The following is a 27,238-nucleotide window of genomic DNA, read 5'->3' on the forward strand; positions in this document are numbered from 1 at the left end:
TGTGATTGTGATGCTGCATGTGTGTAGAAGTGATGTTGTGTGTAGCTGAGATGTGTGAGGGAAACGTGGCGTCCATTAACCTCTCAGCCCCACATTTCTCTTCACACGTCCTGTAATTACCTCTTTAATAACAACACTCTGCGAGCGTGAGTGTGTGTGTACGTGTGTGTTCTGTAATTAAATTGTGTTTTTCACATGTGAGGTCAGAGTGTGTGTGCCGTAATCACACTGAGGAGGGTCTGTCTCTATGAGAGGGGTCTCACTGCTTTAAGAGGGGTTAAGAGTGAGTGTGTAGGTATGTTTGTGTGGATCCATATGTGTGTGTGTGTGTGTGTGTGTGGCCGATGAAGCCATGTTTCCTCTCTAAGGCCCCATTTACACGACGACCTTTCATCTAAAAACGCTAAAAAATCTGCGTTTGCACAAAAACGCAGAGGGACGAAAAATGCTGTAGTTAGCATGCCAAGCCTGTAGGTGGTGCTATAACTGTCTTGTCCAGAAGCTGCTTTTGGGAGATCTTCACAGAAGTAGAGTTGAGCCGATCATCTGGTGTATTTACGAATGCTAAGTGCAGAAGTGGAGCAACAGATGCTCATTTTGTTGAAAGTCAGCAGATTTAGCAGATTGAGCAGCAGAAGCACAACACGGTAGTTCGCGACGAGCATAACAACATTGCTGTTGAACTGCTGTATGCGCTCACGCGAAGCACAGTGTGACGTTAGCGTTTCAACTGAAAACACCAGCTTACTGGTTACACGGCAACAGTGTTGAGACATTTCAGAAAAATCCCACTCTGGAGGCCGTTTTCAAAAGTTGTTTTTTTAGATTGGTTAAAACGTCGTGTCCGTGTAAACGCAAAGCTGAAATGCAACAAATCTTTTGCATTTCACCCTAAAACACCCTTAGCCTTTTGCAGACATCATGTTTCTCGTCTTCCTTGTTCCTTTAAATTCTAACACAGACACAGCTCAGGAAACAGAATCTCCACACCGTCTCTGATGTTGCTTGTTTTGTTCACTCAAAGCTGGTATGTGGTTTTGGTTAAAGTGCTTAAAGTTCAGTTTTTTGGACGGGTTATTTTTTGGATCGTCCCCTGCAGTTGAGATTAGCTCAATTAGCTGTGAAGAGCCGACTGGCGGGGCGTTGGTGTTTGGTGCAGATAATTGCAGAGCTGCTGAGCCTTGGTCTGGCACGCAGAGCCGGGCTGCAGGTGGGCAGGAGAGGAGAAGAGCCTATCGACCCACACATCTGGATCCAACAGGCTCCAAATCTTTCATTACACCCTGCAAAAAAAAAACCAGACCCAAACACGGAGCTGCCAAACACCTGGACACTGATTCTCTCTGTGATTTCTGTGTGGAGTTAGAGAGCGTTAGAGATGTGGATGTAGAGCTGACGGGGCTGAATGACAGGTTTGTAGAAGAGGTCAAAGGTTGTAGCTGAAGTGTGATATCTTAATGCAGCAGGGTGTGCTGTGACACAGAACTTTAAAGATGTTTTCAGTCTCAGCAGCACTGTATCTCCTCCCCTCCTCTTTTCCTAAACCTCTGTGTTTTCCAGCCTCTCCTCTCAGAGCATTTTTTTTCCACAGCAGTAATTAGTTGTCTCTGTGCGTCTCCTCGGGCTGACAGTCAGGCTAACTCGGCTCTGAACGCTCTGCAGTCTCTCACACGGCCGCCCATAATTCATCATTAGGATATCAGAGTCCAGGTGCAGATGAGAACTGATGTAGCCGGCAGCCGGCCACGTCGGGGCACTCAAGGAGGAAAATCTTATCCCAGGGACAATTCCCAGGTCACGGCCGCAGTAATTGAAATAATTTAGCCCCCAGAGTGGTTTAATCAGCGACGATCACAGAGCAGGAGGAGCGCAGCCGTCTGTGTTCACCCATCTATCTGTCTGCTAACTCCCAATCTCTGCACGCATCAGACTGTGAGGAAAATAGAGCCTGATCTGAACAGGCTCCTTTTTGACTGTTCACACCCTCACAGCAGCTCAGTTTGAGGCCTGAAGAGTCAAAACGGGCTCGTTACATCAGTTTGTGGGAGCGTCCTGTATGGGCTGATGAGGTCAGGTGACGCAGGTGAGGAGTGTGACAGTCTGCCAATGGATCAGTCCAACAAACACAAGACTCACAGCTCATCTTGTGAGTCAAATATTGAACATTGAAGTGGTGTATGTCCCTCACTAACAGTCTGTGGGCTACATGCTGATCAGGTCATTCTGACTATAAAAAACCAACAGAGTCAAAAGTTTAAAGAGGGGGTATTATTATACATTTTTATAATTTAAACATGAATATAAAGGCACAATACTGGATGTTCATAGTGAAAGTGGAGATTTCCTAACAGCTACATATGTAAACTGAGATCTCCACAAGATCTTTACGAGGTCTTCACAAGAGTTGCTGGAATAATGTCATCACCGCATAAGGCTCTCCTAACTAGTTCATAACATGCTGTGTTGCTGGCCTCAAACACCAAGGTTCTGCTTATAGCTCTGCCCCCCAACAGGCCTCAAAAGAGCCGGCCAATTCAGGGGAAGGGGGTTTATGGAGCAGGGAGCCTTAAAGAGACAGCAGCCAAAACAGAGTGTTACAGAGGCTCACAACTTTAAAAACAGCAGTGTGAGAAAAAGGAGATTTTCTTTAAGCTAATATAATGGTACCAAAGGGACAATATAAAGCTTTTGAAGTAATTAAGGATGATACTCTCGTTAAGCTTTTACATAACTGTTTTTATTTTGAAAGTCCATCATGATGTTGCTGTCATTTTTGATAATTTGATCTTCGCTCGTGTCTTACTCATTTCTCGTTGAGTCTTACTTAAGTTATATTAAATAGTGTCTGTGTATTATAGGGGTGGGAGAAAAAAACAGAAATCCATATATCTGAATTTTTTGTTAGACAATATCAAAATTAGGAGTCTTTGTCAAAAAACTGACTTTTTTTCTAACTCAAATTCTTCATTTCAGTCTTTGTTTATAAACTGGATTGGACAAAAGTTCCCACTTTTCTCCAGCAGAGGGTGAAATGTTCCTCTCTGACTTGCGTGATGTGTATTTTATTGGAAAGTATGGCTCCTGATGTAGTCTGCAGATGTTATTATCATTATTTAACTTTTTCACAAGGTCTAGTGTTAAAAAGTAAACTAAAAATCGCAAAAATCGTAAATATCAAAGAATTGCAATGCAAATCAATTGGCACCCAAAAAATTGTAATAGAATCAAATCTTGAGACTAGCATATCGTCCCGGCCCTTGTATATTACACATAAGTATCTTTTAAACCCCAAACCCAACACGTTTACTATAGTGTTTATTAATAACAATTTTAGTTTAGTCTGCTTTGAATATTTAATACAAACTTCTTTAAAACTGTTAATGTTTAGATAAAAGTATGCCTCTGTTTGTGCGTGTGTGTGTGTGTGTATCATATGTGGCTGCATCATATAATGTGTGAAAGGTGCTTGTGATTTAAATTGAGGTGATGTGCTGTATATTGCTGATATTACAGAGTGACCTGCAGTGTGCATGTATGAGTGTGTGTGTAACAGGGGTTAAAATGGGACGTCAGCATGTCTTCATTCAGTATGGGGGGGGGGGGGTCATGATGTATACAGAGCTCGAAAGAAGCTGCCGTCCTCAGTGTGTTATTAACCCCAAGCTCTAATTATGCAGATTATCATAGATTTTGTGAGTTTGTGTGAGTGTGTGTGCGTGTGTGAGTGTGTGTAGGAGGGTGGGGGGCTGTGAGATGCACACTGTCTGCGTGGCAGGCGGACGAGCGGATGGCCGTGCTTTACTGAACTCGAACACATTCATCATGTTGACTGATGGCGGGGGGGCGGCTCTCAGGGTCCCGCTGGTTAATGTAGTGGGTAATTAACTGTCATTTGGCTGGTAATAGGCCCATGATCAATGGTTTGTGAGGAAACACATTCTAATCCTGCAGCTGATGAATGCACGCCGCCGCTCGCTCCCTCGCTCGCCTGCAATTCAGGAGGAGGGGGAGAGAGGGGGAGAGAGGGGGAGGAAAAGTGCAGAGCTGCCACTGGAATATAAAATGAACCCTCCCCTCCTGCTTTTTAAAATGGATTAACCAAAAAGGATTCATTTGTTGCCCCGCTCAGCCAGGTGGACCAGGCAGGAGGGAGAGATTTATCCCTCAGAGTCTTTAAGTTTCAGTTTCAAAGTTTGCTCCTCACAAATCACAGAGGGAGACGTTCATCATGGCTAAAAAATTAAAACATATAGTTGTTATTCTGTGTTTCATCATAATACAGCAGAGAGGCTTGTCCTGCACACTCAGGGTCAGTTTAATCAGTAGAGCCGTGTCGGAACGCTAGTCTCGCGATTCGATTCTGTTACAATTTTTGGGGTGCCGATTCAATGCAATTGCGATTCTTCGATATTTACGATTTTTACAATTTCTAGTTTCCTTCTTTAACACCAGACCATGGGAAAAGTTGACAATGATAATGTCTACAGACAACATTAGGAGCCATATTTTCCCATAAAATGCACATCATATGAGTCAGAGAGAAACATTTCACCCTCTGCTGGAGAAAAGGGGTGACTCTTTCCAATCCAGTTTATAAACAAAGACTGAAATGTAGAATTTGAATTCGAACTTTTTTTTTTTTCTTTTTTTTAGTACTCGAAAAAAAATCATGATTTTGATATTGTCAAACAAAAAATCCTGACATATCGTATTTTGATTTTTTTCTCCCACTCTTTTTAATCAGGTTTTGAAAGAAGAAGCAGGTGTCACTCTTTACTGAAAAAGACCCAGGTATATGTTTCCAAAGCTGCTCCAAAAAAAAGTATCTGACCAAAAACCATACAAAGAATGAACCAAAAGTCACAGTCAAATACTATCAAAAAGAAGAAAAAAGAAACAAAACAAAATCACAGAAATACTGGGAAAAAATTAGGCAGTGGAAGAAACAACATAAACTCTTTATATACTGGCTTTAAAAAAGAAGCTTTTATTTAATAACATTGAAGACTATTTTGATGGGACACAGCTGGAAACAATGAGGGTGGGGACATTAATCACAAAGGCAGGAAACACATCAGGGCAGGAAGTGATGTTTTTTGAATAGCTGATGGAAAATCATTAATGTAAATAAGAAATAATAAAGGCCCTAATACAGATCCTTGTGGCACTCCACGTGATGTACCAAGAGTGCTAGAAACACAACCTCTGAATACAACAAACTGTTCTCTTTCACCCATAAAAGTGGTTAACACTCCGATGCGTCACCGTGAAAACCGTAGCATTATTATTGAAAAAAAATTATTAACCATGTCAAACACTTTAAACAGATTTTAAAAAAAGCATTTAGAGCTCTAAACTTATCATTTAGAGCTGATTGTATTTTGTCTACTAGCCATTAAAGTGCCATGTAGGTCGAATGGTCCTTTTTAAATCAATATTCATGTTCAAATAAAACAATCTATCATAATGTCCGTGCATACATGTGTGTTCTGCGCAGCACCGGGATGTCTGAAACATCAAATATGAGTATTTTCTGGTTAAAATTTTGCAGAAATCCTGGGAGATGAGGCTCTGTAATAACTTACTTGCCCCTGTGCAGTGTGTGTAGCTTGTGTGTGTTTATAACAGGAGAGGTCTTGATATTTTTTGTGGATGGAAACCCAAGAAAGAGGTGTTGACATCCTGTAATCAGAAGGCCTCCTCCTCTTACTCAATTCATCTGAATTTGTATCAGTGTGTGTGTGTGTTGTTTTGAAGCTTGTATCAGTGAACACATTAACACACATACAGCAACACGCTCTCAGTTAGAGGCTGTGTTTAGCTGCTCTGTCAGTCTGAGGGAGAAGTGTTTAAAATAGATTTAATTTCAAATTAATCCAGAGCGTTTGGCCCCGGGAATCAAACCCACGGCCTCTGAATCGTCCCCCTCGACTGTTCAAACCAAATCTCACTTAATTTGCCTCCTCCCCAGAGAGCCATTAACATCTATGGCGTCAAACTAGTGGAGCGACGACAGACAAGTGGCAGGTACACTCCATCCACACACACACACACACACACACACACACACACTCACACACACACTCACACACACACACAGCCTGAGTCCTGTTTGCCTCACACAGAGTCTGGAAGCAAAGCGGCTGCACGCTGCTGCTACAGAGAGTTATGAAGCACAAAGTTTAGAAGAATGATTTATTTTATGTATGTTCTGCTCCCCGTGGCACGCTGGATGCTGGGAGTCGGTGCTGATGCTGGGAGGTGGTGTTAGTGTCTAGAGGTGGTGTAAATGATTTAAAGCTGGAGTCGGAGCCGCGCAGGAAGAAGGTTGAGGATGAATTATGCAGCTAACAGGAGTTTGGAGCTTGTGTTGGAGAGTCCTGGAGGTGTCTGGATTTTTAAAAAATGTAAGTTCATCTCTTTGCTTCGTCTTTAACATTGATCCTATTTCCTCAGTCTGAAGGATCGATGCGTGTATTGACTGAAAAACAGAGGAACTCTTTTTAAAGTCAGAAACCTGGCCTAAATGCAGAGATTCAGAGGGATTGATGTGCTCAGTGTTGATCTTTCAGACTCCTCTCAGTGTGTGTTACAGGTGAGCCTGCTCAGGTGAAGGTTTAACACTTTGATGACTTCAGACAGTCACCTTTTCCCAATCAAAGGACCAACCAGCTGCTGACACAGCTGAAAGTGTCCGTTCAACATCATTCAGGAGGAGGCTGAGTGACCAGCAGGCCTCAGAGCGTCTCCTTCAGAGACAGGGGACAGAATAACCAGAGAGTTTTCTCAGCTATAAGCTTAAGAGTGTTGTTTTGTTGTTATTTGTTTCACAGATGTACTTCTGTCGTTGTCTGTTTTTATAGTTCTTTGGTTGTTGTTTGTTATATAGTTAAATATTGTTTATTTTAAAGTTCTTGCCCTGTTTGTTTTTTGTTAAGGCTTTTCTTCTGGTGTTGTTAACTTTAAATCTGTTCTTTTATTAGTGGCTTGAGCTGTTGTTTGGTTAAGAGTTGTTGATGTTGTTTGTTCAAGAGCTGTGTTTCAGGGGGGTTATTTAGAGCTATTCTTGCTTGTTTTAGATCTGTACTTCTGTTTTTTGTGTGAGGTTTTTCTGTTGTTTGTTTCAAAACTGTTTATTTGCTTTAGAGCTGTTTTGTTGTTTGTTTAGGGCTGTTTACTTTGTTGTTTTGGCCTTGTTGTTCTGTTTTCTGTTCTGCTGTTGTTTTGTTGTTATTTACCTTTTTGTTGTTGTTGTTTTGGTTGTACCTGTCATTTGGAGCCCCCTTGTGTCATATTCTTTTGCGCGCCCTCATTAACCTGAGCTGACCTGTTCACAGCTGTTTACACTTCATGCTGTGACACACTCCAAACCTGTTGAACACACATGTAGCACCTCTCTGTCAGCTCATTCAGGGTCCAATTCATTCATGGAGCATGTGTCCTGACTTAAGGTGGACAAATTTCTGTGACTGTCCTCTTCATCGCTGATTCAGAACATCTTAAATTTCCAGGAGATGAGAGCAGAAAGACAGCATGCAGAGCAAACACAGAAACAGAGTTTGGATTGGCCCTAACAGGCAGAGAGCTTAGAACATTTCGTTTTACACAAATATGCTCCATCATTGCTTTTTTTACATCTGAGCTGCAGGCAGAGACAGAAGAGAGGAGAGACACACAGGTAGGAGGCTGCTGCATCATCCAAAACTTTCACCTCAAAAAAAAAACAAACAACATACTTTGGTAATAAAGAAAAGCAGTTATAATCAATCATTGCAGAAATGAGAACTGAACAGTGTCCGCCCACAGTATTCACTCCCTCTGAAATGACTCCTCAGACTGACTCTGCTTCATCCTCATCAAACAGCTCACAGCGCCTCCTGCAGACAGACCGTATAAAGACTGACCCTCTTACAGTCTCTCTGAAAATGTTTTTTTTTCCTGCTTTTGTCTTCTTTTTTTAAAATCATCCCTTCTTTACCGTCTGTCTTTTCTGCTGCACTTTTTGCTCTGTAAAATGAACGCTGATTGAATCACTCTTGACCAAAAACACAAGCCTGAAGTGTCAGCTCATGTTTTGATCATTGGAGATCTTTATCGAAAGGATTCCTGCAGCAGTTACTCATTTTCATTGTTTGATTTTTTTTGTTTTTACTTTACATGAGTTTTTGTTTCCATATAAAAAGGGGGTACTGTGATTTTTTTTTTTGAAGGCTTCTTATTTTCCCAGGGTACCCCCGTGGTTGCTTGACAAAAGTTACAGCTCGTAAAAATCTCCATTTGTCTCACGCTGGTGTTTTAGAAAACCTTTATTTCAGCCTTTGTATGAAACACTTTATTTTAGCTGCTGTCTCTTTAAAGCTCTCTCCTCCACAAACCCCCTTCCCTCTGATTGGCCAGTTTTCAAGGGCAGAGCTTGGTGTATGAGGCCCACTCCTCAAATGCTAGGAGATCCCTATGTGTTGACTTCATCATTTCAGCAAGTTTACTGAAGTTCTTGTGCTATTTTTAGAACAGACTGTTTTGAGTAGTCAGATTCAGGGATTTCTACATGTAAATATGACGTTACGTGCAAACATCCAGCATTGTAACTTTATATCCATGTTAGATAAAGACTCATAGGACATTGTGTGAAAGCCACCAAACCCTTGTTGACCTAAAGCTGACGCTGTGATTAGTGTGAATCCACTGTTGCATTTCAAACCAGCCCTGAGTATGACATTTCCTTTAATCATCTGTTTCTGATTTTACAAAAAAATAAAAATCATTTTATTTTTAATCATGTTTTTGATATTTCACCCTGCAGACAGGTGTTTTATTTTAGCCTGTAAAGCTGTGAGTCATCACGTCTTCTTGAGAGTGGGTTTATGAGCCTCTGCAGAGATTAACCTTTGAATCATTATTATCATGATTATTTGGAGCTGTAAATTCATCCACGAAATGCTGCAATAAAAATAAGAAGTTCTGTTTTTCAGAGCATCAGTTTATTTTTTATTTTCCTGGGAATGTGTTTATTAAAACTAATTCTGTGTTTGTTTGGAAGATAAATTGCTCACCATCACTTTTCAGAAACCTTACTCCTCTTTGTTGTTTAAGTTGTATTTTTTCACATTGAAGAAACAAAAACACTTTTTATTAAATGAAAAATGTACAAAATTAACCAGATGTGAGTTCTAAAACCTGCAGGTCACACTTGAAGCATCTTCACTCTGTTTCAAACCCTTATGCAAAGCTAACGATGAGCTAAACCCATCAACTGCATCTTCAAGAATGACTAACATAGTGTTTTTTCTGTGTGTCTCAGGTTGTTTGGCGTAACAGGAAACTGTGCGGCGTGCAGTAAACTAATCCCCGCCTTTGAGATGGTGATGAGGGCCAAAGAGAACGTGTATCACCTGGACTGCTTCGCATGCCAGCTCTGCAATCAGAGGTGAGTCATGTGACCCCAGTGTGTCTCTTCACCTGTGCCTGCTTGACCATTATCTGCAGCTCAGTGTGTCCCAAAGCACACACACGCACACACACACACACACACACACACACACACACACACACACACACACACACACACACACACACACACACAAACAGAGCAGCAGAGACACCTGTAGGAGCAGAGCAGGGATTACATCCTGAGCTACAGCTGCACAGAGTCCGTGCAGAGACTCAGGTGAGGTTACCTGTCCACATGAACCATCAGACCATCAGTCTTCATAACTGAGCCTCTGTCTGCAGCTGCAGCAGGAGGAGACTCTGAGGTTTAGGTGGACAACTTGACAGCCCTAACTTTACATCATGTTCACAGCGAAAGGTCTGAGTGAAAACACATGCTGTGAAAAAATGTTCCACCAAGAGTGAAGCTTTGGATTAAAAAAGCTTGTTCTCCAGTTCAAGAGTTTCACCTTAAAATCCAAAAGTTCTGCTAGAAAAAAAATGGTTTGTGAGTTCCAATTTTTTTTTCACTTATTTTTAAGTTTAGTTTGTTAAAACATTCAAAGATTCATGGAGGTTACTGTGGATCCTTAGATCACTGTTTTCTGTTAGGTCTGTATAATATTAGCTCATGAATATTTACAGTATACGTCATAAACCCCACCTCCTCCATCTGAACTAGTAAAACATGGATCAAACTTTAAAAAAAACAGACACTGGTCATATAAGTGTTTCTCAAACATGTTTTTTTCATCATAGTTAGTTTGTATTAAACTGATTTAAGTCCAAGTGTTACCTATTTGGACAAGTTAAGTTAAGTCTGTTAACCAATGAGGCTCCTGCAGCGCTTTGTGCACAGTCTAGATTCAGGATCTGTCAGGTCTGTCTTACAGAAAACAAGAAAACATTTTTAAAATGCCCTTTTTCTGAATGGAGTTTGGTTTGAGGCATCTCTGATGCAACACATGGAGAGTCTTAACACTCAGTTTTGTAACACAGCCTTTGGCGTATTTCTCACTCCAGTTGTGAAGCTGAAAAAAAAGAGTCCTGTACGACTTTTCCTGACATCCTTGCGTTCAGTAAAAACTGTACAGCTCTGAAACACCTTCAGATTAAATCTATGAAACATCATGTGTTTGTTTGCACTATTTGAAGCCCCTGTGAGGAGATTTATGAGGTAAACTGATGTTCATGATTTATGTGAATGCTCCTTTGAGAGCTACAAAAGTGAATCAGACCATCAGTTACGGATAATTTATTCATGTTTTGATTTTAAGCACAGCGCCACTTTCTCCACTGAGGGCGCCAAACTCAACACTCACGAACATGAAACCCCCAAGAACCTTCTCTGAGGACAGAGAGACGTCCTCTCCATCAGAGGACACATGCCCACCTGTGTCTGCTCCACACTGACTGACCAGGGGGGTGGGGTGGAGTTGTTGGGAATAAGGACGTTGATATGAGCCGGAGTAGTTAACCACAGATCAGCCCAGAGGGACAGATAATCGATGGGGCTGTCGTCCAGCCTCATCATCCAGCCACCGCTGCCCCAATTCCCCCTGATGAGCTGGAGGCCGCAGACCGATGGAGGGAGGGAGGAGGAGGGGGTGACAGTGCAGGGGGAGGTCAGGCTGATAAGGAGGAGGGAGGAGGCTCCTCTCTGGCACAGATTGGGTTCAGTCAGCCTCTGGTTCCTCTGAGTGTCAGAATCTAGCTTGTTGGATGCAAACAGCCAATCAGAGGCTCAGATCCATGAGCACTGCAACTTTTTGTTGTTAACCTCTCAACATCTTTAGATCTTTAAATGCTTATGAGAAGCGATTTAAATAGCATGCCCTTCATTTTATGTGAGCAAAGCAAGTCAGGAAGAAGTTGGCAGAAGTTAGGAGCTGTTTGTTTATAACCTGTAAAAAACAAGAGCTCCAGTGTTTCCCTAAAGAGCTCAGTGAGATGAAGGAAAGAAGTTTGTTTTTGTTTTTTAGCAAGTGATAAATGCTGGATTAGATTTGCTGTTGTATGATTAAACAGTTAAAACAAATCTATAAATCATTTCAGCTCTAATGAGCCGTTACCATCAGCCTCCTGCTGTCTGTACGTCCAGGAGACTGATGATTGGACTCATTTCTCCTCTCTCAGAGCGTTATTTTGTTTCTCTCAGTTTTTCGGTGCCGACACCTCGCTGAGTTTCAGTCCTGATAATTGGTCCCTGATGGACGAGACAAATAACGCTCTCTTTCTGCCCCGCAGGGCTGAATAAACGCTCAGCAGATACCTGAGCTCCTGCAGCAGCACAAATGTTAGCATGCAGGGGAGTCAAAGGAACACCCCCAAACCACACACACACATGCACACACACACACACACTCCCCTCCTGTAAACACTGGCTCGACTGTTTGCCGACCTTGTCCAACCTGCGAGCTGAGCGAGATAAGCGGCCCTCAGGATAACACGGCGAGAGAAACTGCCCCGACGCTAAAACATAATCTGCACTCAGCGCTGCGCTCAAAGGTCAACTGCAACCGCACCTCCCCTCAGCACCCACCCCAGCACCCACCTCACCCTGACTGTTGGGGGGTTCTCCACCTGCAGCTGTTTAACCCCAACCTGTGCTGCTCCAGTGATCATTCAACCCCCCCTCCCCTCAAAGCCTGCATAGTTTTCCTGAACTTACGATGCTACGTCTGCTAGCCTACAGCTGCATGCTAATGATCAGATCCTGCTTTGATGCTAACCCCCCCTCTCCACTGTCTCTTTTTGTGTGTGCTGCAGGTTCTGTGTGGGAGACAAGTTTTTCCTGAAGAACAACATGATCCTGTGTCAAACAGACTACGAGGAGGGGCTGATGAAGGAGGGATACGCCCCCCAGGTCCGCTGACCTCCACAGACCCTTACAGACCCCCACCGAGGCAGAGGAGGAGGAGGAGAGACACTGCAGGAGAGCTCCCAATCAAACTCAAAGCACTACAGCCTCCTCTCCTGCATGCCCCACCTCATCATGTACATATCCTCCTGGGGAGGGACTCTGCTGTACAGAATAGCCATAGAGACCCTGAGTGGAGGGGAGGGGGGTACACTGAGAGCTAGAGGATAAAGTTTGTACAGTTCTCTGTATGAGGTATGAAAGCTCCCGCCTCAAAATCAACCCCCTCTGTTAAAAAAAACAAACTCTCTTTTGATTGGACAAGGATGGATGATGACTACGCCCCCTAAAAAGGACAAATCCACAGTGTTTTCTTAAATCTGAGGACACAAGAGGAATCATCTAGTTTTTATTGTGTCAGGTTATTAAAAACACAGAATGTAAGCAGAGAATGAAGATGATGTGTGTGTGTGTGTGTGTGTGTGTGTGTGTGTGTTTGCGTGTGTGTGTGTGCGTCCATGTGATTCGAGGTGCTTAAAGTTTGTCCTGCTCTCCCTCCACACGTCACATCCAGCAGCGTGATGAGCCGACCCCAGCTTCAGAAACAGACTCTTGAAGTTCCTCAGTACCGTGGTGAAGTGATTGGAGCAGGCTGCTGCAGGGTGTGGAAACGTAATCTGTTAATGTGACGGTGACAGTCCTGAATGCATGTCACAGCAGCATCCTGGAGTATTTAAACAGTCTATCATCCAGCTGAATTCTGGGTAAAAGCTGGAGACCTGTTGTTGTGCTGACTGTGGGGGGTTGTAAACTTTTGTACACTATTTATTTGATAAGTATTCGGTACAGCACATGTTGTCCTGCTCTGTTTGACTCACTGACACTTGAATCCAGCAAATGACTTCTCAGTAATCACTGTTTGTGTTTAAGGAGGCTGCTGTGGTTTTTAACACAGCTCCAGGTTCAGTTTACAGAAAATCTGCAGCAGGTCACACCTGAGGACCTCTGAGGTGTCTGTCACTTGTAGTTCTACAAACAATGACAGAAAACTACAAGTACCTTCAGCTTGAAGACCTTTGAGTTTCCTCAGATGCAAAAGCTGCAAGTTTTTCACCAATCAGAAATGTTCAGCACTGCAAGATCCACCCCAAAAATCCTGGAGGATAAACAGTTAAAGAGTGAAGTCACATCTTTAAGTGTTGAAATCATTGGTCGCTGGCTAAGATAAACACACTGTAGTAGTCTGGAAAATGGGCATCACAGATATCAGCAGCACATCCTGAAACATCCAGAAATTAAAACATACTGGGAATTAATACAACGCCGCAGAAAAACAAAATAAAAAAGATAGCGTGAATAAGAAAAGTTGCTCCAGGCCTGTTGGGAGCATTGTGTAATCTGTTCCTTTATTTAGAGAATCAAAAAACATCAGGACTGTGCGGTGTGTTTGCTCCTGTCAGCTGCTGTATACTGTTAATGTTACAGTAAACGACTAGCAGCTTGGTGCTGAGCTGTAATACAGTAATTAACTGTGAAAGTATTTACAGTATTATTACTGTTACTTAATTTATTATTGAATTCATCATCAATTCATCCTTTGCTGTTTACAGTCATTTACCGAAAAGTACTTTCCCAGTAAGTTACTGCAGATATTACAGTAAAATGCTGTAGAGAAAAAAAAGAGAATCATTTTACGCTGGAAAAAAAAAAGAAACTCTTACTCACATGTAAATTTTGGGTGTACATAAAAGAAATATTCCTTTCTGCTTGCTACTGCTCAATGATTTGGTTTTCAGTTTCATTCAGCATGAGATGTTTATTTTTAGGACAACACCTGTAAATACTGTACTGTAATAATTTTAAGCACAAATGTAATACAGTTTTATTGTGTTACCCCTGAGTGTGTGCGCTTTGTTCTGTTTGTCTGCAGTTTTATTCAAACACATCCATTTATTGGCATCAGGGTGTGTGCTGAACAGTGAAGGGTAAGTGTTGGATGTCTTCTGTCCATTAGCCTCAGCAGCAGCAGCTGAAGCGGATGTATGATTGATTTAATGTGTGATGCTTTTCTTACTTTGTTGTCTCTGCTGCTGTAAAATGCACTCTTCAGATTGTATTTGCATAAAAAGAGTCTGAATATTCCATCATTTGTTCAGCTCAAGGGACTCCAAAGGTTTCTATCATCTCATCAGAGGAAAAGTGGATTTCCCGTTTCACTTCTGTCATGTGTCAAACATATAGGAAAACCAGTGCTGCATTTAGACTTTGCCATCAGCAGAAACAGAGAAACAGAGCGCTGCTTTCTGCTCGCTGGCTGTTTCAGATAATTACCTGGATTTCAATTTAGGCTGCAGGAACGTGGAGGTAAAACATTTGGATTAAAGTTATTGCTCTAATTAGCGGGGTGCTTCTAAAGTGCCCTGTGAAGTTTGTCGACAGCCGTGCTTACATCACATTACAGCCTCTAATATCCAGGCCAATTAAGCTAATTGAATTTCCTTATCCAGAGACACAAAGAGAGCGCGAGGGGAACTCTTTGATGAGGCTGGTGCTGCTGAAGGTTCTTAGGCTGATAAAAACACAGAGAGACGATGGAGATTAGACCTCAGTCAAATTAAAAGAAAGTGTTTCTACCACAGGGAGAGATCTCATTAATGCAGCCATGTGTCATGTGCTATCATAGCTTAGCTGCTCTGGAGTCACATTTTACCCCGAACCCTGCTGCTGGGAGTCAACGCAATGTTGTCTGCTGCTACAAAGAGGAAGATGCATGGTATATAGCAGCACTGTATACATGTGAGCATGATTTAAGTGATGTATGAGCAAGAGAAACCTCTGACAAACAGAGACATGCAACAGAATCTGAAGGTACCAGATGTGATTTTTATGACTTCACAGCAGCAGATTCACATTAAAGTGGTTATTAATGCAAAAATAACATAAAGCCAAAGCAAAGGTATTTTTACAACAGCTACAAAAAATAAATGTAAACGAGAAATTTTAGCCAAATGAAATACATCACAATGAAGACAATCACGCTTCTGGGAGGGATGAAATCTTCAATGGGCAAGCCCACCCGCTCTAAAGAAACACCCAAGATGCAGCTATGAGCACGACATACTTTGGCGTTGGTGTGTCCACATCATTTTGCAGTACTCCTCTGAAAAGCATGGGGGCAGTGTGGTTTGTGCGATGGTTTAAATTGACTGTGTCTGGTTAGGCTACGGAGAAGTGAACAATGTAAAGCAGATGTTTGGTGATTTCCGACGTGTTTTACATACAGGAAGCACAATCCCGCTCAGCTAACCAATCACAGGGCTGCGTTGTTTCGATAAGTAGTTACATTGTGAAGTAGATCGGAGGCTTCAGACCTACAGCGTTTTAAACCTTACCTTAAAAGTAAAGATAAAGTCAGCTCCTTGAACCCTGACGCCTGAAAAACACCAGATATGTCTGCAGTACGACTCCGCTGAGCTGCATCTTGACACACAACGTGGATGTAGCATCCCTGACGTCACCTGTCTGTTCCTGAAACCTGCGGACGCAGCTACATTTGGTTGTTAGTTTCCTTTCGAACAGCTACAAGGAGCCTGCCAGTCATGTGACCTAAGCAGTATCTCTGATTTGATAATCAAACGTTTCTAATAACTTCTAAACTGCCGAGTTAGAAAAAAATTTACTCACCATACAGTGTGTGCCAATAGTGAAATCAGCATTTAAGACCCAAGCCTTTTTTGAACCAGGCTGTAAATAAAATTACTTCCATGAAAGTCCATTTTTATGGCTGGGTGTGTCTTTCTGCAGCCAGCCTCAAGCAGATTCTTGATGAACAGCAACTTTTAGCATTTTCACATAGGTTTCATTTTTACCAACCGTATGCTGCCCCTTGGTTCAGTCCGACAAGCAGCATGACTGACAGACAGCTGGAGTCACGAGACTAAGGATTTCCCGCGCTCAAGAGGTCATGTTGGGCTGTAAAACATCAAACCTGTTGACTCCTGGTCTGACTCCGCTCATTATGTCCGTTTATCATCGTAGTCAAGCTAAATACGAACTGATTTTGTCACGGTCTGTTTTATTTTTAAAGTCCCTGGGTGTTTTTTGGTAGTTTCTGGTCATGACTTCTTGTCCTGGCTGCGTATTACCTGCAACACGACAGGCCAGTCACACAGAACAAATCCAGTGCAAGTTGACACATTGTTTTGAATAAAACCTATTGGATCAGTTTGCCTAAACGGAATTGAGACGCACTGCAGACGCATGCGGTGTATTTTAGCCGAAAAAGGCTCAACCTCTCATCTTACTTTGGAGACTTTAGGTGCAACAAACAGGCCTGCATGTTGGGAGTGTTGTGAGCTGTTTCAGATATGATGGCTTCTCACCTGAGTATTTTAGGTCAGAAAAAAAGGGATTTTAAATTCTATCCTAGATTTTATGGGGATCCAGTGTAGAGATGCTAACGCTTCATATTTGCACTCGTCGCCCAAATTATGGCCAGTGTACTTGTTTTTGGCAAGATATAGCCTCTCGTCATCCCTCAGGTCCCAGCTTCAGCAGAATAACTGCAGTGCTACAGGACTGTTTTATGAGAGTCTTTATGATAATATCATCCACCCAGAGCTCACAGCCAGAGTGCAAACACAGGCTAAAACAAACACATTAAAGAGTAGAGACCCTGATAAAGTAAAGACAGAGAAATCTACTGAGCTGATGGAGCTCAAAGACAAACAAACATCCAGAGCTCTCTGCAGTCATTAGGAGCATTCAGAGGAAGCATTAGCTGCCAGGCTGCGTATCGTTAGCGTCTTCATCCCTGTGCTAGCTGACCCTGGAGTTAGCGCTGGCTGAGCAGTTAGCCTCGCTGTGCTCTGCCAAACGGCTCCAGGGCCAAAAATAATGATCTGTACAGACATGCCAATGCTATCTGCACCAGATAACGTCGCTCTAATGACTCCTCATCCTTCGGCTCTTTCAAGGAGACGGAGCCCAGCAAATATATCCCTCTGTCGGGTCATTAGCTCTTTATAGCAGGGATAATGGACTTTAGTATTTTTGGTCTGATTTGAATGTACAGCACTCTGAAAGATCAGTCAGAAACACTGAACAGGTCACCATGATTCACCAATCACAGGCTGGTATCAAACTAATCCTGGCATTTTCTCTGCATGAAGGAAATGATAGACAGAAAGCCAGGATAAAACCAGTTTACAATGGCTGCTTGCACCACCGTGAGTTCTGAGACATGGGTTTTGACCGCTCCTTAACCTTAGAGAAGAAATTAAAGAGAGAGGGAACATGGAGCCAGAAGCAGTGAGCTGGTTTAATATAATGCTCCTTCACTTCATAAACACTCAGGAGATAACGTGTATTATTAGAGAAACAGCTGCTGACAGACCTCAGTGCTGTCTGTCAAAGTGATGCGTACTAAGAGTCCAGTTCACCACAAATCCTTCAAACCCAGCAGTTTGTTTGGTGACCCACCTCTAGGTCTGACTCTGTGGGTCCCCCTTTCAGTGGTATCACTCACACTGTCCTGCGCATTGTTTTTTGAGTGTACTACTGATGTAGGGTAATGTAACCCTGAGGTAGAGGTTATCACTGGGTAACTGTACACCACAGATCCAAACTTAAAGAGAGGGCATGTTGAATTCCTATATCATAAACATAGATATAAAGGAACAACACTCAATGTTCGTACTAAATGTGTGCATATTTTCAAACTGCTAACTTTTTTATATGTTGTTGAAATCTCTGCATCTGACCGTAGAATGCTAAAAAAAAAAAAAAAAAAAGGTCTGTTCTTAAAATAGCACAAGATCTTCAGGAGACATGCAGAAATGATGAAGTCACCACAACTGGTTCATGACACACTCGAGAGGTGGGCCTCAAACACCCAGGTCTGCCTAAAGTTCTGCCCCCAACAGGACTCTAGATGACTGGCCAGTCAAAGGGGAGGGGGTTTGTTGAGTGAGGAGTCTTAAAGAGACAGAAAGCTACAACAAAGCATTTCCATCTCAGGGTCAAATAAGATTTTTTAAAACGCCAGAGTGAGAAAAGAATGGGGTTGTTTTGGCTATAAATCTCACAAAGTTACTATGGAGTTAACAGAGGGACACTAGAAACACAAACAGAAAAAATAGAAATAAATTTAAAAAAAAAAAAAAAAAACCCAATACCCCCTCTTTAAACTTGAAAAAAGGAGCCTTCCATGTGCATTTCTCTTGTGTTCCTTTTTAGCCTCCCCTTTGTTTTGGTGATATGGAAGATGATCAAAGCAGAGTAAAGCAGCTCAATAAATGAAGAATAGTGTATATGTCAGAGTATTTTTTTTTCAGATTTACACTAAATGGAACATATTATTAAAGGTAATCTCGAGAAGATTAGAAAGGCTTCTGCAAGATTATTTATCTCGGCTGTTTTTTGTCCTCTTTCAGCTCTTTTTCTTCTCAGAGCTTTACGATTGTTTCAACATTGCTGCAATTATCATTAAATCTTATGGACACGTACTTTGTAGAGCTCAGCTGTTTAGAGCCATTCTCACCAGCTCTGCTGCTGTTGCCTGGATTGCAGGACAGGATCTGAGTTTAGGATATCCTTCCTGTTGTTTAGCGTAATGATTTAGCATGCTAACAGAAACTAAACTTTTCACCAGTGTGAAATAAGCTGGGCTGATTTAGTATGACATGTGTGAAAAGGTTGTCCCTGGCTTTTGCTCAGAGTTCATAACTGTTGGTATATTTTGTTTGGACCAATCAGAAACAAGCTTTTGACACAGCCACATGATTAGAAAGAAAGCTAGGCTGAGACGCCCAATTACCATTCTGCTGGCTGTGTTTTTGTATCTCAAACACATGTTCAGGCTTTCATCAGACTCAGTCCACTTTCACTTCGGGAACACATCAGACATGTTATCATACCTGAGGAATCTGTGCATTGTTAGCTTCAGATTAGCTTCAGATTAGCTTCAGAGCAGTCAGGGGCTAATGGTCTCAGAGATCAGGGTCCTGCAGGCGTTCCCAGCTCTGGATCTCACAAATCCAGCTTTTGATGTTGTGGGGTAACATTTACCACATGTTCCCTGAGACCTCAGTCTGCAGGTCAACCATGCAGGCTAAATTGCTCACACACTCACATGATGCATGTGTATGTGGTGCATATTTAATGTTGTAATGATGGCAGATGACCAGTGGTGGTGCCAGTGGGCTCATTAATGTTGGTGTGTTTCGAACGGACACCTCGTGTGTTTGTTTGGATCAGCTGTGATTCCAGCTTAGCGACTTTGTTGCTATTTTTCAATAACTTTTTAGACCTCACCATGTTTCCTCAGCGTCAGGTTCAGATCAGACTCTCAGTCCTCCAATCAAATGTGCTGTACGGTCAGAGGCTGTTCCTCCATTGTTACCACCTCCTGCACATCTCTGAGCTCTCTGCTGTCATTAACAGCACACCCAGCTGCACACACAGCAGCTCTGCTCTAATTGTCCACAGGAAGTGCACCGGGTTGTCCTCATCAGGACACCAGGCCCCGTCCTAATGGGTCCTCTAGAGACTGCGGGGCCGCTGCTCCTCCTGCCAATCCTGCAACCTCCTCCTGAAACCTGATATTGCCAAGTCCTCCCTGTAATTACTGCTCAGGTCCCGTCAAAGAGCCTGACACCCATAATACTCTGACAAACCCTGGCCTAAGAGGACGAAGAGGTCCACAGAGGTTGATGGAGACTGTGGGAGAATCTTGCCTGATCCAACAGAGTCCAGGGAGAGTCAAAGTCTGAAAAACTGCAGCGTTAGCTCTTGTTGGCATGGGATTCAACTGTCAGCTGGGAGTTTACCAGAGATCCCTGATATTATGTCTCAGTCCCACCTGGACTCTAGTTTCACCTGGATGGATGAAAAGTGCGAAATAAATTCATCTTCATTCCTCTGACGTCACCCTCAGACAATGATCAAGAGATTATTCTTCTTCAGGAAACTTGACCAGCTGATGTTTCTTGACTTGACAGGTGAATGTGGCTCATATGAAGTCTAACAAGACAATTTTCTCTGAGAATAAGACAAATCTTTTCTAGCAGCCACGGTCTGTCCCACATCCTGTCCCTGCTGTCTCACTCTTACTGCTGAGATCTTTTTACATCACTGAAGTCAAGAAGACATCTTTTGGCCGCCTCCACCACTGACCCCTCGACCCCCCTCTCAGGATTTGGCAGATCCCGCCCACGTGCAGCAGCAGTTTGGAGTGAATCACTTTGGGTTGAATATATGTGGGCAGAAAACACAGAGCACGTTGGAAACAGAGATGACAGATGGACTGAGTGTTGGTGTTTGTCTCTGCAGAGGATCACTGAGCAGAACTGTTTTTTGGAGGACCAGAATATCCAAAACCACAGATCTAGAAATCAGAACAGCTCCAATGTTCATGTCATATTAAGAGTCTTCGATCTTCCACATCATCACCCAGAACTTTATCACTGTTTCCAACGCAACAAGCCTATAAGAAACTACCCAGCTGCTTTAAGCAGAATTTCTTTTTAATCTTGTGCTTTTTGTCTCTTTTGATACACCGTAGTTGAGCTGCCGCAGCATCTTCCTGCTTCCTGCTCCAATCATTAGATTATAACTTCAGAGTCAGTAAGCGTCTGCACTAACCTCTTTTGGAGCATCTCTGTTTTTATTTACCTGCTCCTCTTATCGCTCCTGCTCACCTGACCTTTCTACTTCCTGTTCACTCAGGTAAAACACAGTCAGCTGTCTCTAAATTAACCAGATTTATACGAATCAAACTGAGATAAGTACACTCAGCGGTGAAACAAACATTTGAGGCTTTGTTGTAAATTTAGAAAAGGAATCATCCCCTCTGACCAGATCCTCTCTACGGAAATCCATCACACACATTCTCCCAGAGATTATGGGAGCTGGTTTTTAAAAGGAACCCCCCTCCTCTTCCTCCACCTCCTCCTCCTCCTCCTGAACTTCATCATGCTGCAGAGGAAACAAGGGGAGGAGGATAAAAGTGTGTGAATGGTAATGATGCCAAGTAATGATTTCCCTGGAGGTGATCTGATCTATCGCCACAGGGGAAGATGGAGAAGAAAGACCTGTGTGTGTGTGTGTGTGTGTGTGTGTGTGTGTGTGTGTGTGTGTGTGTGTGTGTGTGTGTGTGTGTGTGTGTGTGTGTGTTTGTGTGTGTGTGTGTGTGTGTGTGTGTGTGTGTGTGTGTGTGTGTGTGTGTGTGTGTGTGTGTGTGTGTGTAGGGGGGTACATCAGCATTTCATGCAGCAGCTCTTCAGATACAGAGAGGAGGGTGGAGGGGGTCTCCTCCCTTCAGGTTCACAGAGTGAGGAGCTGAAGGTGAAATTAAACAGCTGAGAGATGATTTTACCATCTTCAGAACTCAGTCAGAGCAGGTAAACAGCACATTTCACCTTTGCATGTCTAGGGAGTTCTCTGTGCTGATCCTGACTATTCTTTCTGTTGTCTTACCTTTTTTTTATTCTTTAATTCACAGCTTCATTCAGACATACAGCGATGCTTTTACACCGACTACCATGGAACCAAGAAAATGAGACATATAACCCAGATTCCTGGGTTAAAAGTCACAGTTCAGCCTCTAGAGGCCACAGTGTGTCATCACACTCTGAACAGGTCAAAGCAGATGTCTGGGATAACACTTGACAGGCTTCATCATCAAAAACACCCTAATCAGTAGGAGTGGGACAAAAAAACCAAACTCAATATATCAGGGTTTTTTGTTTGACAATATCAAAATTGGGATTTTTTTGTCGCAAAATCTTTTTTCCAAATTCAAATTCAAATTCTTCATTTCAGTCTTTGTTCTTAAACTGGATTGGAAAAAAGTTTCCATTTTTCTCCGACAGAGGGTGAAATGTTTCTCTCTGACTCACGTGATGTGCATTTTATGGGAAAATATGGCTCCTGTTATAGTCTGTAGAAATTATTATCTTTTAACTTTTTCCCATGGTCTGGTGTTAAAAAAGCAAACTTAAAATCATAAATATTGAAGAATCACAATTTAAATTGGATCTGTGCATAATAGAATCGAATCACGAGAACAGCATATCGTCCCAGCCCAGACAAAACAGTAGCGCATACGGTAATGCTGTGTGGTTTAAAGGTTGTATTATGCTCTGGTGGCTGGCCAATCAGAAAAGAAAAAGAAAAATGCAGAAATGAGAGAGACACCAGTGTTGTACAAATTATTACTATTTATTCCTTCATTTATTTTATTTTGTGCAAAAAATTTAATTTAATTTGATTTATCTTTAGTTTTAAATAATGAAAAGCTACCACAGGGCTACCATAGGGACAGTACAAAGCCTTCAAACAAAGTCCCCAGTAATGCAATAAGCAGTATTTTTACAAGAATCAAAGAAATATGCTGGTATGTGTGAGATGAACATCTGCAGCTTTCCTGAATCCTTCAGCCAGAACTTGGACCTGCAGGATGAGCAGTCAGGTGTCAGGTCAAAGAGTTATAATGCTCAGGACTGAGAGAGCAAACTGATGAGTGTCCTCTCTTAGAGTCTGATGTTTACAGAGACACGTCCTCTGTCCATTGGTCACACGGCTGAAAGAAGATTGACAGTCTGTGTGTGTGTGTGTGTGTGTGTGTGTGTGTGTGTGTGTGTGTGTGTGTGTGTGTGTGTGTGTGTGTGTGTGTGTGTGTGTGTGTGTGTGTGTGTGTGTGTCCCCTTGACTCCATGTCTACCCTCTTTCTTTTTTTGCTCCTTCTCTTCAGCCTCCTTCTCCATCGCCATATTCAACCCACTGCTATCCCTCCTTTTTCTCCCTCTCCTCCTCATCTTCCTCACTGTCTTCCTCCTCTTTATCCTCAACATCTTCAGTCTCCTCCCAAACCCTCTGCTCTCTTTTTACTCTTTATTTTCTTTCTCCTTCCCAGATCACTTTTCCATCTCCTTAGGTGTGATCACTTTTAACGCCTGTTGTTTCAGATCCACTGTCATCACTTCTTTAAGGACTTTTGCCTTTGACGTTTCCTTTATAATTTGGGGTCTCTCATGCAAGTTTTTGACATTATAACTTTTTATTAATTATTTATGGTATTTGGTCTCACTCTCAACACATAGATTGAGATTGAGCCTTCTGCTTTGGCCAGTGTAACACCTCTTTGTGAAAATTTCACGATTTTACTTTTTTTTTTAATTAACTTTGCTATTCACACCAGAAATTTGTGTGCAAGTATTTCAGTCATTCATTTTATAACCTAGAGCAGGGCTACTCAATTAAAAACTTGGTTGGGCCAGATTTTTGTACAGAGGACATGAGCTGGGCCGCACACTTTTAGCAGCAAAGTTAAGCTGCTGTGGTGGTACAGCTCTGGCTGTAAGACGCAGTCAAACTCTGAATTTCAGCGGCCTCCTCATAAGTTCTCTCAGGAAAGTTTGTCTGAAACATGGCATGTTTTCTTTGGACATTATAATCTTTCAGCACAGCCACACTTGTTGCAGAGCAAACACTTTGGTTTTGTTTTTGAACTTTGGACTAAAATAAACACTTTCCAGTCCACACAGGATTAAACAGAAGATTTTCCTTGTTGATTTTTTGTTTTAGGGTAGAAAGAGACATGCTGTTTTCACCTATGTGAGACTGCTAATGCTAACTTTTTTAACACACCCGCTTCATGACACAATGCATGGGGTAAGTTGCTAGGTTACGATAGATGTTGCAGTCAATATTTGTAATAGTGTTGAAATTTTTATAAGAACTTGTCCATGTTGGTAAAAGATGTTTTTCGGGCCACTCAGGAGTTGCTTTCGGGCCGCATGTGGCCTGCGGGCCACTGACTGAATAGCCCTGACTTAGAGGTTTCATACAAAAATAGCTGTTTGTGCTTCAACAACAAACAGGTTAGTAGCTCAAAGACAGCTTGCTGATTTGATACTAAACTTGGTTTGTGGCTGGTGTTATTGGAGCACAAATATGAACATAGATTCACATTTCTTGGCCAGTTGTTGAAATCATGAAGAATAAGTCCGGTTGCTCTGCTGATAACCAGAGACATGGATGTCTGAGCAGGAGGTGTTTGAAAGATGGAGGTCTAAATAAAGAGCTGAGTATTAATCAGATCTTTCTCTGCTGGACTATGAGAGACTGATCACCTGAGCAGTTTGTCTGAGCCTTACCTGTGCGTGTGCATGTGTGTGTGTGTGTGTGTGTGTGTGTGTGTGTGTGTGTGTGTGTGTGTGTGTGTGTGTGTGTGTGTGTGTGTGTGTGTGTGTGTGTGTGTGTGTGTGTGTGTGTGTGAGACAGGTATAACTGATGTTAATAGGCTTTAATAAAGAACACTTTATTCAGAAGGTTCAGGTACTTGGAGCTGTCGGGGTGATGGAGGGTTCTACCTGCAGCTGAAGTTAGAACACTAAAATATTAAAGCAGAACGTGCGATCACTCGCAGGACCGCGATGAGGGATGGAGGGGGAGTGAGTGTGTGTCTCATGTGAGTGTGTGTCCGCAGGTGGACTTTCTGTGTGAACTGATCTGAGCGCTGAATCTGCTTCTTCATTATGAAGCTGCTTAATGGAGAAGATCAAAGACCGATTCTGGGACATTCTGTCCGTAATTTACGATCAGTGTGTGTGTGTGTGTGTGTGTGTGTGTGTGTGTGTGTGTGTGTGTGTGTGTGTGTGTGTGTGTGTGTGTGTGTGTTATCTACAAACAGCAGAATGTCATTAAAACAGAAATTAGGTCTTTGTGTTTAAACTCTGTGATTAGTAATGACGTCTATTCAAGAGAGGAGTTATCACTGAACACACACACACACACACATGCACACTCACACACACACACACACACACACACACAATTAAAGATGCTGAGGCCGTAAATTATCCACTCTGGCTTTTAATTGAACATTTTCATTGTTACTGTGACACACTGAGTATTGACTGGCCTTTTCTGCTCACACACACATGTTCACACACGTTTACACTCTCCTGTTGTCCGGACTTTAATGTGAGGCACTGGAGGAAAGGCTGAGATAAAGAGTGGAGGTAGAAAGGAGTCTAAACAGAGTTAACAGAGCATGGTCCATGGAGATACTTACAGAGGGAAGAACTAGAACACAGGGTCTGACCAGGAAGAACAAAACCTGACAGTCTGAGCAGGGATGGGGGATGCGGGTCAGGATCTGGAGCTAGACTCAGGATTTGGAGGGTTAAGTGTTTGTGTTTGTGCTTTGCCTCCTTATTCAGGCGGTTAATCAATGAGATGTGAATTTGTTTATTATAATGAGCTGCAGTCTGAGATTAGCATCACATCACACTGATCTGAAGCTCTCTGCAAAGAGTACAGCAGCCTGTGAGGGTCAAACTTGATTTTATGTGCGTGACTACATTTCTAAATGAGTGGAATATCACTAAGTGTTAACTAGATTACAGCCGTGTGTGTGTGTGTGTGTGTGTGTGTGTGTGTGTGTGTGTGTGTGTGTGTGTGTGTGTGTGTGTGTGTGTGTGTGTGTGTGAAACAAATCACAGGTGCATTGTGGGAAATCAGAGGAGTGTTTTTAGCAGAGGTAATGAAGTTAATTACTGGAGCTGCAGCATTTTATGAGCTGCACCTGGTTCATAAACGAGCCCTAATGAGGAGAACCAGTAAAGCTTTAAAACATCGCCCTCTAGTGGAAGAATCCTACAGAACAGCCACAAAGAGGGACTGTTTTTCCTCCTGATCCTCCCTCAGCTCTGCATGTCAGAGTGAGAGAAGTATGAGCAGTGATGAAGACATGATCAGTGAAATTAATGAACTCTGGATTTCATAACAGATTTAAACTCTTCTTCTCTCTTTGTTTGTTTTATCAGCGAGTAGAGTTTCACATTATAATTTCACATTATGATTACACATTATTCATCCTGCCATCAGCTGCTGCTGTTGGTGCACTGCGTCTCATTTATCTGTGTTTCAGCCAATAAAGGAAATTACAGTAACAATGAGCCAAAATATGTGTTAAAATGTGGAGAGATGGAATCAGAGTCAGACATCATATTTCTCTCTGCTGTAATGAAAAAGTTGAACTCAAACATGCAGGATCCCTCTGAATGAAAATATGAAGCATTATATAAAGCTGATATTTTCTCATTATGACCACCGATGACACATTATTGCTAGTGAACGTGTGCATCAATATTTCCAATCCCAGAGTTACATTGATAAAAACATCATCTTCTGGGGGAAAATGCTCAAAGAATAACATAAAAGGATGATTGAAGATGTACAAAAACAGGCTTTTAATGTGTTTTTAAATATTAACTTCTTAAGACTTGAGCTGTTGTCTGGTGTGCATTTTTTTAATTCAACTGCTGTTTGGGATAAGTAAGACCTAATAAGTTTTATAACTAAACCTGGTCTTTGTACGAGAGGTTTTAATGATTTTTGAGTTTTCTATTAGTTGTTTGTTAGTAGTGTTATTGTACATAAATATGTTGTTGTTTTTTCACTAAAATGGGTGTAATGTTGTGATTTCACTGAAAGATGACGTGGGCAGTGTGTCTGAATGTGGCTAATAAGCCAAAGTTGTAATAATAAAGTAATGTAATGTCCGCATATGTGGATGCTGGGTCGTAAGAGTTTAAATTAAAACAAATGGTGTCTATGTTTAAAGTGGACAGATTTCCAGTTTGTGAGGTAAAATTTTGCTGTTGTAATCCACGACTACTCGGAACATCTTGTTAGAAAAGTTGGACGTGAATATCAGGAGAAGGAGAGGAGATTAGTTCAAACTGTGACATCACAGGTTGATGATTCAGCGAAAATCAAAATGATAATAATAATAATGATATTAATAATAATTTTTAAAAATCACTTCCAAACAGAAACGTACAAGATTTATTTATTTTTAATCATAACCTTTTATTTCATCCTGTTTTGAGCAAACTTATTGCTTATGTGTTTGCCCTTATTCATTAGCCTGTTTAATTT

The 27,238-nt window shown here is 42.1% G+C and overlaps 1 protein-coding gene across 4 annotated transcripts in view; it reads left to right on the forward strand.

Annotated features, from left to right (window-relative positions):
* The window catches only part of lmo3 (LIM domain only 3), a 34,981-nt gene extending 20,804 nt beyond the window's left edge, over window positions 1-14,177 (forward strand). For all 4 annotated transcript variants that reach the window (XM_074698585.1, XM_074698587.1, XM_074698588.1 and 1 more), the window contains 2 exons: window positions 9,302-9,427; window positions 12,199-14,177. In XM_074698585.1, coding sequence (XP_074554686.1) covers window positions 9,302-9,427; window positions 12,199-12,304 — 232 coding nt within the window. In that variant the 3' untranslated portion in view covers window positions 12,305-14,177. The remainder of the gene's footprint in view (window positions 1-9,301; window positions 9,428-12,198) is intronic.
* The last annotated feature ends 13,061 nt before the right edge of the window (window positions 14,178-27,238 follow it).

This window comes from Halichoeres trimaculatus, unplaced genomic scaffold, assembly GCF_033239565.1.
Source record: "Halichoeres trimaculatus isolate MK-OKI-2021-1 unplaced genomic scaffold, fHalTri1.1 fHalTri1_scaffold_21, whole genome shotgun sequence".
Lineage (NCBI taxonomy): Eukaryota > Metazoa > Chordata > Actinopteri > Labriformes > Labridae > Halichoeres > Halichoeres trimaculatus.